We start from the raw sequence: 15,522 nt of genomic DNA on the forward strand, positions 1-15,522 counted from the left end.
GTGCCTTTTTTCCAGAAAACAAGACATGATCCTTTTGGGACCACTAAATATTAACAAACTGCACCAAGACCCACAAGTTTATATTCAATAGAATTGTTAAATGGTAATTTTAAATACTGAAAAACTTCTATCTCTAGCTGGAGTCCCCACTGGAGGTGACAGGGGTAAGACAACAGGAAACCACGTATCCTGTTAGGGAACAACTTGTAACTCTAGCACTGATTTAGACTCTAGAAACATCAGTCTGCTACACACTGGCAGTGGGTGACTATAAAGCCCCTTTCTGGGAGTTCCCGTCGTGGCGCAGTGGTTGACGAATCCGACTAGGAACCATGAGGTTGCGGGTTCGATCCCTGGCCTTGCTCAGTGGGTTAACGATCCGGTGTTGCCGTGAGCTGTGGTGTAGGTTGCAGACTCGGCTCGGATCCCACGTTGCTGTGGCTCTGGCGTAGGCCGATGGCTACAGCTCCAATTAGACCCCTAGCCTGGGAACCTCCCATATGCCGCAAGAGCGGCCCAAGAAATGGCAAAAAGACAAAAAACAAAACAAAACAAAAAAAAACAAAAATAAAGCCCCTTTCTGGGATAAGAAAGGCAGGAAGGGGCCTCCCGCTGGGTGCTGCATTTCCATCACACCTTAATCCGGCCAGACCCTTGCTCATTTAATCGTGGACCTGAGCAGGCTCGCTGAACTATTTGACAGAACTATTGACATATTCTGCAGACAACTTGCAAAACGCTCTGGCGGCTGCACATCAAAGGCCTCACCATCCTTGTTCTCTGTGCTCACAGGACCAGCGATGTCAGTTCCAAGCAATTCTGGGGTGTCCATAACGCTGAGAAGAGAAAGAAAACAAGACTGATTGGTCAGCAGCCTCTGGAACATCAGAAATTAATCTCATTCAAGTAAGAGCTAAAAGCACAATAAAAATGGCTGTTTTCATTTTCAGCTGAAAAATCTTTGATCCTAAGTCATAAAAGAAGTACTTTTAAGTACCAGCCCTAAGTAGTATCTCACGCAGCCCTGTGAGACCCTGATCTGAGACACTCACTGATCCATGTTCGATTAAGTTTAGAAAACGCTATTCCCTGGACTTCAAGAGCCCAGCCAGTTAGGACACCAACCTTTCAGCAGGGGTATTACCTATTCTGTTTCATCAGCTTTCCAAATTATATGACCACAAAGGGGCCAGCCTCTCTGTCTGGCAGCACTTTGGAGCACGGGGGTGGACAGAGTGGCCCTTGTAAAGGAAAGCAGAGGTGACAACCCTTGGCAGTTCTTAGGTACTTCAGTCATCAGTTCCCTCAAAGCAGGGGTGACAGCTCTGCTTCTCTGTGCTCCCCTGGGGCAGAGACCCCTGCACTGGGGGTCACTTAAGTCCTTCCAGGGTCAGGGAAAGGAGGAGAGGAGGTATTCAGATGACAGGGAGGGGGCACCCAGAGGTGCTGAGGGCAGGAGAGGAAGGGAAATGGTCCCCAGTCACCTGGCCGGGTTCTGCTGTCTGGACAATTAGGACCCGGCACCACTGCTGTCTCTGTCCCAAACAGGCACACAGCTTAGCAGTCAGGACTTCAGTCCCTGGGCTGTAGTGGCAGGAGCCAGAGCAAAGTCGCCACAAGGGCTGTTTGAGCCCAGCCGAGAACTAAAACACACCCTGTGTCGAGGTTCCCTACCAGTTGAGAAAGGATGAAATACAAAAGAGAAGCAAGGAAGAATGTGAGCTGCTGGGAAGCAGCCCTGGGCCTCGGGCTGTGAGTGGAGAGCAGGGGCCAGGCTGACTGACACGGCACTGGCACCGTCCCCTGCGGGCTCCCTACCTTGGGCCGGTAGCCCTGCTGGGCCATCATCTTCGCCTCCTGCTGCAGCAGGGCATCTGTGAGCTGCTCTGCCTGCCTTGCCGTCTCTTCCTCCTCTTCCTCCTGCTGGTCCGCTTCCAATACCTGCAGCTGGCGCTCTGCAACCTGAGCACCAACAGCAAAAAGTCACCGAGGGACGGGCCTTGGGGCAGAACCCTGCCTCCGATCCGGAGGGACAGCCTGGGGTGCCCCTGCTGGAGCAGCAGCGCTCAGCACTAACGGTGGCAGTGCCCTTGTAGGAAGGACGTTCATGACACTCGAGAAGGGATGAGAATGGTAATACACCTCTTGTAAGAAGCTCTGGGTATGGCTGTGTGTTTGGAAGATCCTTTCGTGTTAACTATTAGGTACTGAAATGAATAAAGAGAGACATGTGGCCAGTGAGCCAAGTGCTTGCAGATGCAGACAGGAAAGAGGTAAGGGACAGCAAGGGCAGCCATGCTCTCATGGGAGCCGGAGGACCTGGAGCCGAGCTGAACTCCACAACCAAGAGGGTCAGGGTTCCAGCGGGAAACAAAAAGGGACACCCTGAGCTCTGAAACGTGGGCTTCCTGGACAAGGAAGAGGCCAGGCTGTGGAAGTAAGTCAAAGGTCCCTGAACCCAGTGCCATGATGGCACAGGGACCCAGCAGGGCTGACTGCCCATGCTCATCCCCTCTGTAGGTGGTGGCCTCCACCCAGGACACAGCCCCACCTGGGCTTCTAGCTCCTGCTTCCTGGCTGATTTCAGTTCCTCGCTCTCCTCCTTCTCACGACGAGCTGACTCTCTTGCTTCCTCAAGATGTCGAATAAGTTGCTCCCTGTGCCTCAGGGATTCCTCTTGTGCCCGGCGGTTTTGTTCAATCTTCTCCTGTATTTGTTGTTGTCTCCCTGTCAGAACCTATCCTTAGCAGGAAGAGGGAAGATTCCAGTTAGACTTCAACAGATGCCTGTTCGACCAGCCACGGACGGTCCGCAGCGGCAGCTGCACCAAGACGCAGCTAATCCTCAGCGTCAGGCCCAAATTCACCATAGACAAGCCCAGCCTGCAGGATCAGTCCAAACAAATGTTTCCCACCCGTCCCCATCACACACAACGTGCACGTGCACTGTGTGTAGGGAGCCAGCCAAGCACCAGAGACATCAAAGCAGCAGGGATGGAGCTCTGTGCCCAGGTCAGACACACAGCACCAAGGTGACTCTCACCCCGTCAGTGAGTTCTAGAAAAAGAAACCACAAGCCATACAGATGGCCAGAGGCAGAGTCTAGGTCTTCCCACCAACCTTGTGGATTTAAATTTACTGCTCAGAGGTTAAGGATCCAGCATTGTCACTGTAGCGGCTTGGGTTACCTCTGTGGCATAGGTTTGATCCCTGGCCCAGGAACTTCCACATTCTGTGGGCATGGCTGGAAAAAAAAAAAAAAAAGGTGCTGCTCAGAGCAGCAGAAACCTGCTGTGTCTGAGACTTGGCCATATAGCAAGATTACATCTAGCACATGGTCAGGACTTGGGAACCAGGCACAGCAGGAAGCCACCTGCCATACCCAACAGTCATGCTCTCTGGAAGGGAAATATAAAGTGGCCACAATGAGGAGGAACTCTCTTTTTTTTTTTTTTTTTTGTCTTTTTAGGGCCACACCTGTGGAATATGGAAGTTCCCAGGCTAGGGGTCGAATCATTGCTACCGTTGCCGACCTACATCATAGCCACAGTAACCCAGTATCCAAGCTGCGTCTGTGTCCTACACCACAGCTTATGGCAACACCAGATCACCCACCAACTGAGGTAGGCCAGGGGTCAAATCCGCATCCTCATGGATATTAATTGGATTCGTTTCTGCTGCATCACAATGGGAACTCCTGGAGGAACATTTTAAATGGGGGAAAATATCAAAAGTTGCTGGAAAATAATCTGGTAGTCTCAAAAGTGAAAAAGCACCAGTTGGGACTTGATTTCCCATGGATCCTAAAATGTAGCATGCTGGCATGAAGAGAATATAATTTTCATTTTAAAACACTTTAACAAAAAAAAAAAAAAAAAAGGAGTTCCCAAGCAGCACAGTGGGTTAAGGATATAGCATTGTCGCTGCTGTGGCTCTAGTTGCTGCTGTGGTGTAGGTTTGATCCCTGGCCCCAGAACTTCCACATGTGTGGGCAAGCCCCCCCCCCAAAAGAACAAAAACAAAAAAACCCTACCACTTTAAGATAACTTTCAATATATGGATAATACTTATTTCCCCCAAAGATTTCCTTTGAATTGGAGTGGGTCTTATATGCATTACTTATATAAGACAAATAAAACAGTAATGTTCTTTAATCCATTTCTGGTTATATACTCCAAGGAAAAAACTCCTAAATATGGAAATGGCTTCTGTACCAAGATGTTAACTGCACTGTCTCTTATAATGGCTCAAAATTACAAAAAAAAATGTATCCACAAAAGGGAATGGAAACACAAACTACGGTATATCTACATGATGATATATTATACAGCCATCAAAATGGTATTTACAAAGAAGATGTAATGGTATATTAAAATGCTTGAAATGGAGTTCCCATTGTGGTGCAGTGGTTAACAAATCCTACTAGGAACCATGAAGTTGTGGGTTCAATCCCTGGCCTTGCTCAGTGGGTTAAGGATCTGGCATTGCCGTGAGCTGTGGTGTAGGTCACAGGTGTGGCTTGGATCTGGCATTGCTGTGGCTGTGGTGTAGGCCGGCAGCTACAGCTCCGATTAGACCCCTAGCCTGGGAACCTCCATATGCTATGGGAAGTAGCCCTAGAAATGGCAAAAAGACAAAAAAAATTAAAAATAAAAAAAATAAAATGCTTGAAATCAAAGAGCTCAGTATAATAAGTAATAAGCAGAAAAAATATTATGCATAGAAACAGAGGCAAAGAAGAAAATGAAGTAATAGTGGCTATGTAGATGATGGGGATCTGAGGGACTGGTTTTGTTTTTACTTTTCTGTACTGAATTGTTTTCTAATAAGCTGATACTATTTTTATAATGATATTAAAAATGTATTGAAAGTAATGAAAGGGGACTCTGATCCTAGAGCATTTGGAAGGGTCAGTATGTGGTCACTAACCCGGGACACCCACCCAGGCCAGCCCACGCCACAGCCAGGATTACCTCGCTCATCAGCCGGTCTCGAGCGCTCCTCTCCCGGGCCCATTCTGCCTCTCTCTTTTCCCACATCTCCTTGGCCTCTTCCCTAGGGAGACAAAGACTGGATGAGAGCAGGCCCTTCCCAAGAGTGATGGCAGAGGAGAACCGAAGAACCACAGGCTCCAAAGCTCCAGGAAGCACACACCTTCTATGGGGCCAACCTTCAAATAAACTTTCAGCAGACTACAGATAAGGACAACTTTATAGAAAGTATTACTATCATACGTACTTTAAGTTTCCTTTTTTAACTCTCTAACTCCTTCCAAAAAGCAATGGTGATGACATGCACCCAGGACATTTAAACACTGAAGTGCATGAGACCCTCAAGACTGGAGAGGAGGAGCGGTACTGCCAGTGCCTGAGCCCTGTCACCACGTTCCTGGAGTCACTCTAGCTCACCCTGTGGCTGGGGGTAAGTGACTGACCATCTGGAATCCCTGTGACCTTAGCACGTGGATGGATGTTGGGATTAAACAGGATGAGGACCATAAGGCAGTGACACAGCATTGGCACACAGTAAGTGTTCAATGGGTGTTACCTGCTGTTCTATTACTTCAATCATCCTTAGTTTTTAGGATCCAGACCCAATCATAGAGACCTAAGGAGCACTCAGTGCCTCCATAATTTATAAAGATTTCCTTTCAAATTTCTAAGATTTCAGATGAACAGATCCTTACTCTTAACCCTAATGGTTTCTATCTTAAAAAACCCAAGGGAAACACCCCACAAGCCAGGTCCATTAGCAACGATGTGCTCCTCGTGGAGACAGAGGAACAAGGACGGGCGTTTCCGCAAGAGCAGATGACCCTCACGGAGACCTGCTGACCTACAGGTCGACGCCAGGAAGGCGCCTCTCACCTCAACAGCATCTGCAGCTCAGCCTCCCGTGCCTTCTCCAGCTGCAGCTGCTCCTCAATGACCCGCTTCATCCACGCAGCGTCAGCCAAAGCGCGCTCCCTCCGCGCTAGATGCAGGCGCTGGTTCTCGTCCTCCTCCTCCAGCAGCGCCTGCAGAATGCGCTTGTCCGCCTCCTAGAGGAAGGGGCAGGAAGTGCATGGGCGTGGCCCCCAGCTCCACCGGCGTCACGGCCCCTGCTCCTGCCAGTCCCTCTCGCACTGAAAGCAAAGTAAGCTTTCAGGGAGATGTGGCTTTTCCAGAGCAGGCAGGGTGTGATCACTTAGGGACAGCTGAGATGCCACAGAGACCCAGGTGCCTTTCTCTGCCCACAGGGACAGACCCTCTGCCACCACCCACATGTCCTTGCCCTCAGACATATCTGGTAGCACAGCTTTTTAGAACACAGTTTGCCAGCAATTCCACTTCTACACATGTAAGCTACAGAGACACAAATGCACAAAGATGCAGCACCGAATGCTCCGTGCAGCTGTTCAGTAAGAGGAAAGCCAGCCGGGGTGGGAGGGAACTCTCCTCTCCAGTCTCAGTGAGGGAGCCCGTTACTTGCCAGGAATACTGAGCTGCTAGTCAAAAAGAGCAAGCTCGATCTAAGAACACTGGTCTTAAAAGTTCTCATCACAAGGAAAATTTATAACTATGTGAGGTAATGGATATTAACTAAACTGACTGTGGTAATAATTTTGAGAGAGAGATATATACATAAAATCCTTATGTTGCACACCTTAAATTTATACAAGGTTATATGTTAACTATCTCAATAAAACTGGAAAAAGTAAAAAAAAAAGAACACTGGTCTTGAAGTCAGAAGTGTACTGTTAGGTAAATGTGCTGGGCAATGCCACTTCAAGTACACTTAAAAACAAAATGAACACCCTCGTATCTGTGTATATAAACACAGTTGACTCTTGAACAGCATGAGTCTGGATGTATGAGTCCACTGACATACGGATTTTTTTTTTCAATAAATAAAATACTTGTATTTTTACTTTACAGATCTTTAAATTAACTAAGCGTGGAGAAAAGTGTTCAACTAGAGATCGGTCTGCAGATTCCAAAGAGCCAGGGCTGCAGTCCTGATTCAGTTTTCTGCCCTTCGGTGAGTCATTTGTCAATTCCTTTTTTTTGAGGCAGAGACAGGGAGTAGTTGATTTTTGATTCTGCAGGGGCAGGGGTGGTTAGCATCCCTAACCCCTACAGGTTCAAAGGTCAACTGTTTCTCTAGAAAGATACACACCCAAGCAGATACCCCTGGGGAGGGGCAGGGATTGCAGGCGCTGCTGGTCAAGAGGGAATGGCACTTAGCATTTTCTTAGGAGAATGCACTCATTAGTAAGCAATGGAAAACATGCTTTTTAAAAGAAAGCAAAAGAAACACCAGGCTGTTGCTTTAGACTTACCAGTTCCTCTTGGATCTGCTGTGTACGTCTGTTGAGTTGCACATTATATTGATGTCTCAGAAAGCGTCTAGAAATGAGAAAATGTGGGTTGACTTCAGTGTTTGATAAAGAATTAAGCAGAGGAGTTCCCCTCGTGGCACAGAAGTGATTCTGACGAGGAACCGTAAGGTTTCGGGTTTGATCCCTAGCCTCACTCAGTGGGTTAAGGATCAGGCGTTGCAGTGAGCTGTGGTGTAAGTCGCAGACATGGCTCGGATCCCGAGTTGCTGTGGCTCTGGTGTAGGCTGGCAGCTGTAGCTCCAATTAGACCCCTAGCCTGGGAACCTCCATATGCCACACGTGTGGCCCTAAAAAGACAAAAAAAAAAAAAAGAGAGAGAGAGAGAATTAAGCAGAGGTTAGACAGCAATACTAGTGCAAGTGAGACAAAGTGGGAAGGGCAGGCGAGGGCTTGGGGCCCTTCTCACACGCACCCCAGCTCCGCCTTCTGCCGCAAGGCCGCCATCTGCTTCCTCTCTTCCTCCAGCCTCTCCAGTTCCCAGCGCTGCTTCAGCAGATTCTCCTGCTCCTTCTTCAGTTTGGTGGCCTGTGGTTACAAGATAGTAAACCCAGCTAAGTGCATGAGAATCAGAGCTTCCTTCATCTCTCATCTCCATTTTCAGCAGACACAACACAGCAAGGGCAGCCTGGTCTCTTGGTGCTCAGAACACCCTCCCACGTCCAGGACTCAGCCCCCTGGGCCCAGTGCACCATGCAGCCCAGCTAGGCCTTTCCCAACCCTGCCAATGACGCTAAGCCCCCTTTCCTGTGCTCCCATAGGACCCTGCACCACCCATGCCTTACTATAAATTAACATCTCTCTCCCCTGTCTGACACAGAGCCCGCCATGAAGGCCAGGATGGTGGGCTGTGCTCCTAGCCATATCCCAGTGCTTGGCACCTAGAATAAGGTCTGGTTCTTGAATCACTCAGGCCTGGGGAGGGGGGGGGTGCTCCACTTGCCTGAATGGGAAGATCCAGCCCCTCTGAGCAACTCTGCCCAGTATTCTCAAAACATCCTCCTGGACCAAAGATCCTCATGGTTTGGTGCCTTGAGACCAAAAGCTGCTAGCCTGGGTCAAGTCCACTTTGTACACTTAAAATCCAAGTTCTAAGGAGGCTCACAGATAGCAGGTCTCTCAGCCACTCTGAGAGGACAGGTACTAATTTGGGCCCACAAGCCAGGAGTGTTGAAGAGCCACCAACAGGAATGCATGTCTGAAGGGAGGACCCAGCACTGTTCCACTTCTTAGAATCATCTCCCTGATACAATCTCTGCTTAGCACAGCTTTTTAAATGTCTGTTTCATAACAGCAAGCAGCTGCGAGGAGGCTCTGGCAGCTGGGCTCGCCCTCACCTCCATCTCCTTCACCTTCAGCTCCTCCATCTGCTGGCGCAGCGCCTCCGCCTGCAGTTTACCCTCCAGCTGCCTCCTTTCCTCTTCAACCTTCATCCGTGCTAGCGCTTCCCGTCGGGCCCTTTCGTATTCATTTTCATATCGTTTTTCCTTTTCCTCTTCAGCGGCTTCTTGCTGCACAGAGCCAAAGGAACCCGGGGTCAGGGTCTACAGCACAGTCAGCAAAGACCCAGCTCCCCACCCACCAATCAGCAGGCCTCAGGGCCTGCTCCTCATTCTGCACATCTACACCCAAGGAGGCTGTACCCTTAGCTGTGTGGCCCAGGCAAGGGTGTCTTCCTGAGCTCGGTTCTCACTGTGGGAACCGTGGGAGTGGTGCTGTCCTCAGGGATGAAGCTGGGAGGCTTTTGGCTTGGTGCCTGGCATGAGGATGCCAGGGTTCCTCCCTTTCCACACGTCAACAAAACACCTTCCAGAACGAACCCCAAGATAAAGTGGTGGGTCCATGGAAGAGTGGACTTTCATCCCCAGGGGTGCTGCTGTAAACCATGTCTGAGAATTTAGGATGTAAACTACATGAAAATAGGGCACCAGCAACAAAAACAACCCTCAAGGATGCATGTTGCATCTACTATCAGCCAGTCCTGGTCACTTGGTCTTACTCTGCCTCTGGGAGTGACCACAGACAAGTCTAGTTTGTGTAAGAGCAACAAATATTCAGTTTTAACATGTGTTAAGTAAACAAGGAAAAGTCTATTCCTGGATTGGAATCATTAACATTGAAAACAAAAAACAAATTCAAAGACATGGAGACGGTCTCCCACCACATACCACACCTGTTTTTTTTCCTCTTTCTGCATTTCCCAAGAGTTTATCACATGCTTCTTGTGAAGGTCCAGTTCAATCTGAGGATGAGAATGTGGAGAATATGAACGTCCCCACTGGTTCATCAGAGAGATATTCAAGCAGAGCACAGCTCTGGTTATGGCCGGGTGTCTTTATAAGGAATTGCACGGTGACCCTGACATACAGTCTGAATGCAAGTGAATCAGAAAGCCAAAGGGCCAGGCACTTGTAAATCATCTCAAGAACAGGAACAAAGTAGCAGAAACTTTTTTCCTAGTACCCTCGGGGCTGAGCAGGACCGGGTCAGTAGGCAATGAAATGGAAATTCAATCTCAAAGGCCACCCCAGTTGGTCTAAAGCTTGCCAGGCCCCAGGGCAGCAGGAGCTGGGTGAGGAGCAGGCTCAACCCTTGGCCTGGCTCCCCAGCACTCCCTCTGCAAAGCAGCAGCTGTAAAAACATGCACGCTCTGAAGCAAGAGATTCAACAAATTCAGGGTTATTAATAAGAGATTTGGGTTTAAAGAATCTTTTGGATCAGGAAACAACACTGTCTGAAAGCTCTTGAGAAATTGTTTATAAAAGTTTTAAATTTATTTCTTATAGATGGAAACATTTGCAACTAACTTGAATGTTTTGAATAAACTTTGTTTTTTTTTTTTAATTTTAATTTTTTATTTATTTATTTTTTGTCTTTTTGCCTTTTCTAGGGCCGCTTCCGCGGCATATGGAGATTCCCAGGCTAGGGGTCTAATTGGAGCCGTAGCCACCGGCCTACACCAGAGCCACAGCAATGCGGGATCCGAGCCGCGTCTGCAACCTACACCACAGCTCACGGCAACGCCGGATCCTTAACCCACTGAGTAAGGGCAGGGATCGAACCCGCAACCTCATGGTTCCTAGTCGGATTCGTTAACCACTGCGCCACGATGGGAATTCCTGAATAAACTTTGAGTACATGACTTTGGAGGTTCTGCTTTAATCTATAAGCCAAGGGGAGAGGAGTCCTCTGTGGCGTAGTGCTAACCATACAATACTCCAGAACATTCTATTACCTGTGACTGGCAATTTTTAAATGTAGTTATGCTTTATAAGTTAATACCACCAAACATATACACAAACTAAGCTGAAATAAACTAATCTTCATCATGGGATTGTTTCTCTCTAGCCCAGTCTCTGCTGAGTGATGTCACCCAAACCTAAATGCCTCCCTCTCCTTGCACTGAGGTCTGTGTCTCTGTCCCCCTTTCTCCTGCCACCTCAGTTCTGGCCTTCACCATCACTCACCTGGGCTCCAAAATGCAGCTGGACCCATTTAAAATCATGCAGACCCTCCCCAACGCTCCCAAATAAAGGACACACAAGGCCATCTGTGGTGGCCCTGTCTGCCTACCCAGCATGAGCCTCAGTTCTTGGGGTTCACCCTCCCTGTCTGACGTCCCAGCCTCTCAGCCACTTGTAGCTGGTAAACAGGGCTTTTCTCAAGGTGGCTGGAGGGTTTTGTCTCACTCCAGCACAAAACGCAAGTTTAAAAACAAGGTGGGGAGCTCCTGTCGTGGTGCAGTGGAAACGAAACAGACTAGGAACCATGAGGTTTTGGGTTTGATCCCTGGCCTTGCTCAGTGGGTTAAGGATCTGGCATTGCCGTGAGCTGTGGTGTAGGTCGCAAACGAAGCTCGGATCCTGCATTGCTGTGACACAGGCCGGCAGCTACAGCTCCGACTGGCCCCTAGCCAGGGAACCTCCATATGCTACAAGTGCGGCCCTAAAAAGACAAAAGACAAAAAACAAAAAACAAAAAACAAACAAACAAAAAAAAAAAACAAGACAGGAAACATGATTTCATTGACTTAGGCAAATCAATGGAAGGGGCTCCTCAGTTTTCACCTCTCGAAGTTGGGGGTTGTTCTTTTTCCAGTGTTCATACAGAAGTTGTTCAGCAATCTGTCAAGGAAATACAAAGCGGGAGGCCTGATGTCACTTTTCCAATCCATTCACATTTCGGATAACCCATGTGGAAGTCAACTCAGGTAAGAGTGCCCCACTGGCGCCAGCACTACACCGCCCTGCAGACCTCCCACGTGCCTTGTGCCCACAGTGCTGGAAGCCAGACACTGCCTGGAACTGCAGGGCCCTGACAAGCGACTCTTACAGTGGTGGCCAAAGGGGGCCCAAATCTGATGCTGCAGATGGGTCCTAGATGCTAAAGATCTGTTTCAAACTAAACAGAGATTGGGGCTTACCACAACACACGACTACTGTGGAGGATAAAATACACCAGTCCAAGCCCTTGTGGGACCACAAAACTGGCATAAAGAAAAAGGACTCAGATGTAACAGTTTAAGGGGCCAAAGAGAATAGAGATGTCTCATAGGAAACACACATGAAGAAGAACTCAGAGCAAGCACTTCTCTTGGCTGGCTCTGGAACGAGCTCTTATCAGGTGACCCCACATGGCCTCACTGTGACTCCTGCTCTGAAGCCTCCTAAAGAGTTTCTCAAAGTTACCAGTTTCCTTTGCTCTTCTTGGGCCGACTTCAGATTCCCGTGCCGCTCCCGGATTCTCCTTTCCCTCAAGTTCATGCTCAGCCTCAGTTCCTCTAGTTCTCTGACTAGCAGGTCCTGCTCCTCCAGCAGAAGCTGTCTGAGTCTCTGCCGTCTGGCTTCCAGACGCTTCCTCCCCTCCTCCTTCATCTTCTCCCGCTGGTAGGCGTGCATGCTGGGCGAGAAGGGGCCACCATCAGTCAGTCAGTCGTGCCACAGCCACACGGGGAAGGGGAAGGTGCAGCTCATCGTGGGGGGTGAAAGAGGCTAAAGCCAACAGAATGGGGTGACCCAGGAAGGTGCCCTCTGGCCAAAGGAAAGAGAGCAGGTGACAGAATACTAGACATTATAGAATCTTATTTTTGCAAGAAGAAAATGTATAGTAAGCTTACATATGCATGTGCTAAAGGGACTAGCTAATATTTGAGCAATACCATGTACCAGGTTTTATATTAACCCAGACAATTTTATACGAATCATCACACAAATCCTGTAAAGTAGGTTCTGTTTTAGTCCCACTTCACTGATGAGGAAACTGAGGTTCATTCATACAGCAAGTGACAGTCAGGATTTCTATCTAGGTCTGTCTGACTCCAAAGCCTATGTTGTTGTTTTGTTTTGTTTTTTTGTCTTTTGTCTTTTCAAGGTTGTACCCACAGCATATGGAGGTTCCCAGGCTAAGGGTTGAATCGGAGCTGTTGCTGCCGGCCTATGCCACAGCCACAGCAATGCGGGATCCGAGCCACATCTGTGGCCTACACCACAGCTCACGGCAACACCAGATTCTTAACCCACTGACCGAGGCCAGGGATCAGACCCACAACCTCATGGTTCCTAGTTGGATTCGTTTCTGCTGTGCCATGACGGGAACTCCCAAAGCCTATGCTTTTAACTTCCATGTTTTTATATGTATTTCTATAAAAATGGGTATCAGTGTGTACATATATTTACACACAACCACAAATGGAGAAAAGTATGTGGGGCTGTGCACCAGACAGTTAACTGTGGTTCCTTCCTGGGCATGGGGGGTTTCAAGGAGACTTGCAGATTCTACATACATTTCTCATCATTTTATCTTTTTCAGTACAAATGTGTTGCTTCACTGATGATCTTTTTCTTTTTTTTTCAATTTCCAGTGGAAAGACATCACCGTGCAGGTGATCCATGCAGTCCAGTAAATTCCTTAAGAACACATGCTGGCCAGCCATACTCCCCCAGATCCTCAGGTCACATCTGACCAGAAAGTGGCCCACCAACCACAGCTGGTGGTGGTCACCACACTGTTACCTCCGCTGGTAGGAGGACCTGGAGCTCCATTCTGCCTGTTTGGAGCTGCAGATGTCAGACAGCTTGAAGTAGCGACTGTTCTCATCCCACTGCTGCCGAAGCTGGGCCTCCTGCTCCCGGTGTCGCTGTCGTGCGGCCTGCTGATCCAGGAGCCTTCGGCTGCACCAGGAGGAAGGCAGCGTGGGGAGTGCCATCTGAGAAGAACAGCATTGGTAAGAAAATGAGCCTGTGCCAACCCCTTGCCCCTTTAATGAGTGGGCCTCACCCCTGGGCTGCACATTGGGATGGTCTGGTAGAGGCTGGGTCCTAATCCAGACCAATTGAAAGTCCTGTGTAGGCCCCCAGTCATTAGCACTTTAAAAATGACTTGGTGGGGGGATAAATTAGGAGTTCAGGATTAGCATATATACTACTATGTATAAAAGAGATAAACAACAAGGCCCTAGTATATAGCGCAGGAAACTATACTCAGTGTTTTATAATGACCTATAACAGAAAAGAATCTGAAAAAGAATATATAACTGAATCATTGTGCGGTATACCTAAAACTAATACAATATTGTAAATCAACTATATATCAATTTAAAAAAAATAAAGACTTGCCACTGGGGCTGCAAATCATCTATTTAAATAAGCCTGGACTGCACCCAGCTGTGAGCTAGATGTCATCAAGGGAACCACAGACATAGAGGACCAGTCCTGGCAATGCTAGACAAGCACACTGGTGACTTCTATGCACTGCCTAAAGTAACAGAGACGATAACTTAAGAGATGTGTTTGTGTGCCAAGCTCATGACATGTATGGCCTTTTTCGATGTTACTCTCACCCCATTCTTTGGATAGGTGAGAAAACTTAAGTTCAAAAAGGTAAAACAACTTGCTCAAGATCACAAGGCCAGGAAGTAGAGAAACTTTATAAAAGCTAGGGGATCCCAATTCCTGTCAGTCTGAGAGGAGGGCCCTGGCTTTGCAGACAGCGAGAGGCTGCCTGTTGGGATCCCTTTGGCAACTCCCAAAGAGGAGCCCAATCCAGGTGTCACACCTGGAAGTGCTCTGGATTAGCAAGAAGGGAGACCCCTCATTTTACAGATGGAGAAACTACCACTCAGAGAGGAATCGACTTGCAGATCAAGGAGCACTCTGGAGACCCGACAGCAGAACCAGTCTGACTCCGGACACCTCTTCCTCTGGTCCAAAAGCTGCCCCATGTCCAGGGTCTACACAGTGTCTGGCTATGCTCGTGCTTAAGGAGCGTCTATTGAATAAGCAAACTCAGAGCCCTCCAAACCTGGAGGGAAATAATCTGCTTCTATGAGCCAAGTTTAGCCTGAGGCTGCCAGTTTATGATCTGTCTTAAGACTGTGCCAGGCTTGACAAACTTTCTTCCTAGTCCTGTGATCCGCCTGCAGATAAACCTTTGCACCAGGAATCAAGAAATGTAGGATTCCAGTACTGGATCGGCCACCAACAAAATGGGCTGCTCCCTGAACTAGTCGAATCCCTCTCTCAGCCTCAACGGCCACGAATGACAAAAGCGGTTACACAGGCAAGTGTCGGACCCAGATCGCGCGCAGGGAGCAAAGTGAGGACGGGAAGTCGAACCCCGCAAGCCCAGCGATCGCCGTCTCGGGTAGGCGGGCGAGCTTCCCGCCAGCGCGGGCCTGACTGTAGCGGAGCTGTGCGGGTTCCGTCCCTAACGCCGGACCCCGGCCAAGCCCAAACCCCAGACTCACGTTTCTCTGCACCCCGGAGATTCGGAAGAGTGCCCCAGCCCGAGCTCCCGTACGCCCCAACTAAGCCGGGCCCAGCCGGCAAGACGCTCCCGGGAAGCGATGCACCCACCAGCCGTTTCCCCTATCGTTGTCGAGGCAACGGGCCAGTGACGGGGCGCGGCGAGGGCCAAACTTCCTCCCGCGCGATTGCTGGACGCTCTGAGGGAAAAAAAAAAAAAAAAAAAAGAGGTTGTGTTTCTCTCTGGCGCCCCCGCGTGGTGGGCGGGAGCTCAATCGCAAACATCACTGGTCCTGCAAACTGAGAAGGAAAGAGGAAAAGAATCCGTTCACTACACCAAATTCAGAATGGTGGCTACCTAGGGGAGACAAGGATGAGGATTGGGGGAAATCAGAGGAATATA

At 48.9% G+C, this 15,522-nt stretch overlaps 1 protein-coding gene across 4 annotated transcripts; it reads right to left on the bottom strand.

Moving 5' to 3' along the window:
- Positions 1–537: 537 nt before the first annotated feature.
- On the bottom strand, positions 538–15,284 carry TCHP (trichoplein keratin filament binding). Of its 4 annotated transcripts, XM_047761647.1 has the most exons (13): positions 15,122–15,283; positions 13,389–13,582; positions 12,066–12,276; positions 11,445–11,501; positions 9,551–9,619; positions 8,715–8,888; positions 7,793–7,905; positions 7,321–7,387; positions 5,867–6,039; positions 4,973–5,054; positions 2,552–2,737; positions 1,819–1,962; positions 539–836 (listed from the first exon to the last, which is right to left on the bottom strand). In XM_047761647.1, exons 2-13 carry the CDS (start codon positions 13,580–13,582, stop codon positions 804–806), a joined length of 1,503 nt encoding a protein of 500 aa, XP_047617603.1. In that variant the 5' UTR covers positions 15,122–15,283; the 3' UTR covers positions 539–803. The 4 variants fall into 4 exon arrangements, with proteins under 4 accessions (XP_047617604.1, XP_047617603.1, XP_047617606.1 ...); XM_047761648.1 differs by lacking the exons at positions 13,389–13,582; positions 15,122–15,283 and adding an exon at positions 13,160–13,382 and having other exon boundaries at positions 538–836; XM_047761650.1 differs by lacking the exons at positions 539–836; positions 1,819–1,962 and having other exon boundaries at positions 2,596–2,742; positions 15,122–15,284.
- Between the last annotated feature and the right edge of the window lie 238 nt (positions 15,285–15,522).

Source organism: Phacochoerus africanus, chromosome 15, assembly GCF_016906955.1.
Source record: "Phacochoerus africanus isolate WHEZ1 chromosome 15, ROS_Pafr_v1, whole genome shotgun sequence".
Classification (NCBI taxonomy): Eukaryota; Metazoa; Chordata; class Mammalia; order Artiodactyla; family Suidae; genus Phacochoerus; species Phacochoerus africanus.

What these genes read in the sequence shown, in the direction of transcription:
- TCHP (XM_047761647.1), bottom strand. Translation starts at nt 13,582, where the DNA reads ATGGCACTCCCCACGCTGCCTTCCTCCTGGTGCAGCCGAAGGCTCCTG. An exon ending in ACAACCCCCAACTTCGAGAG is followed by an intron (nt 9,620 to 11,444) that starts GTGAAAACTGAG and finishes TCTCATCCTCAG; the next exon opens with ATTGAACTGGACCTTCACAA. An exon ending in GAGCTGCAGATGCTGTTGAG is followed by an intron (nt 5,055 to 5,866) that starts GTGAGAGGCGCC and finishes TTGTCTCCCTAG; the next exon opens with GGAAGAGGCCAAGGAGATGT.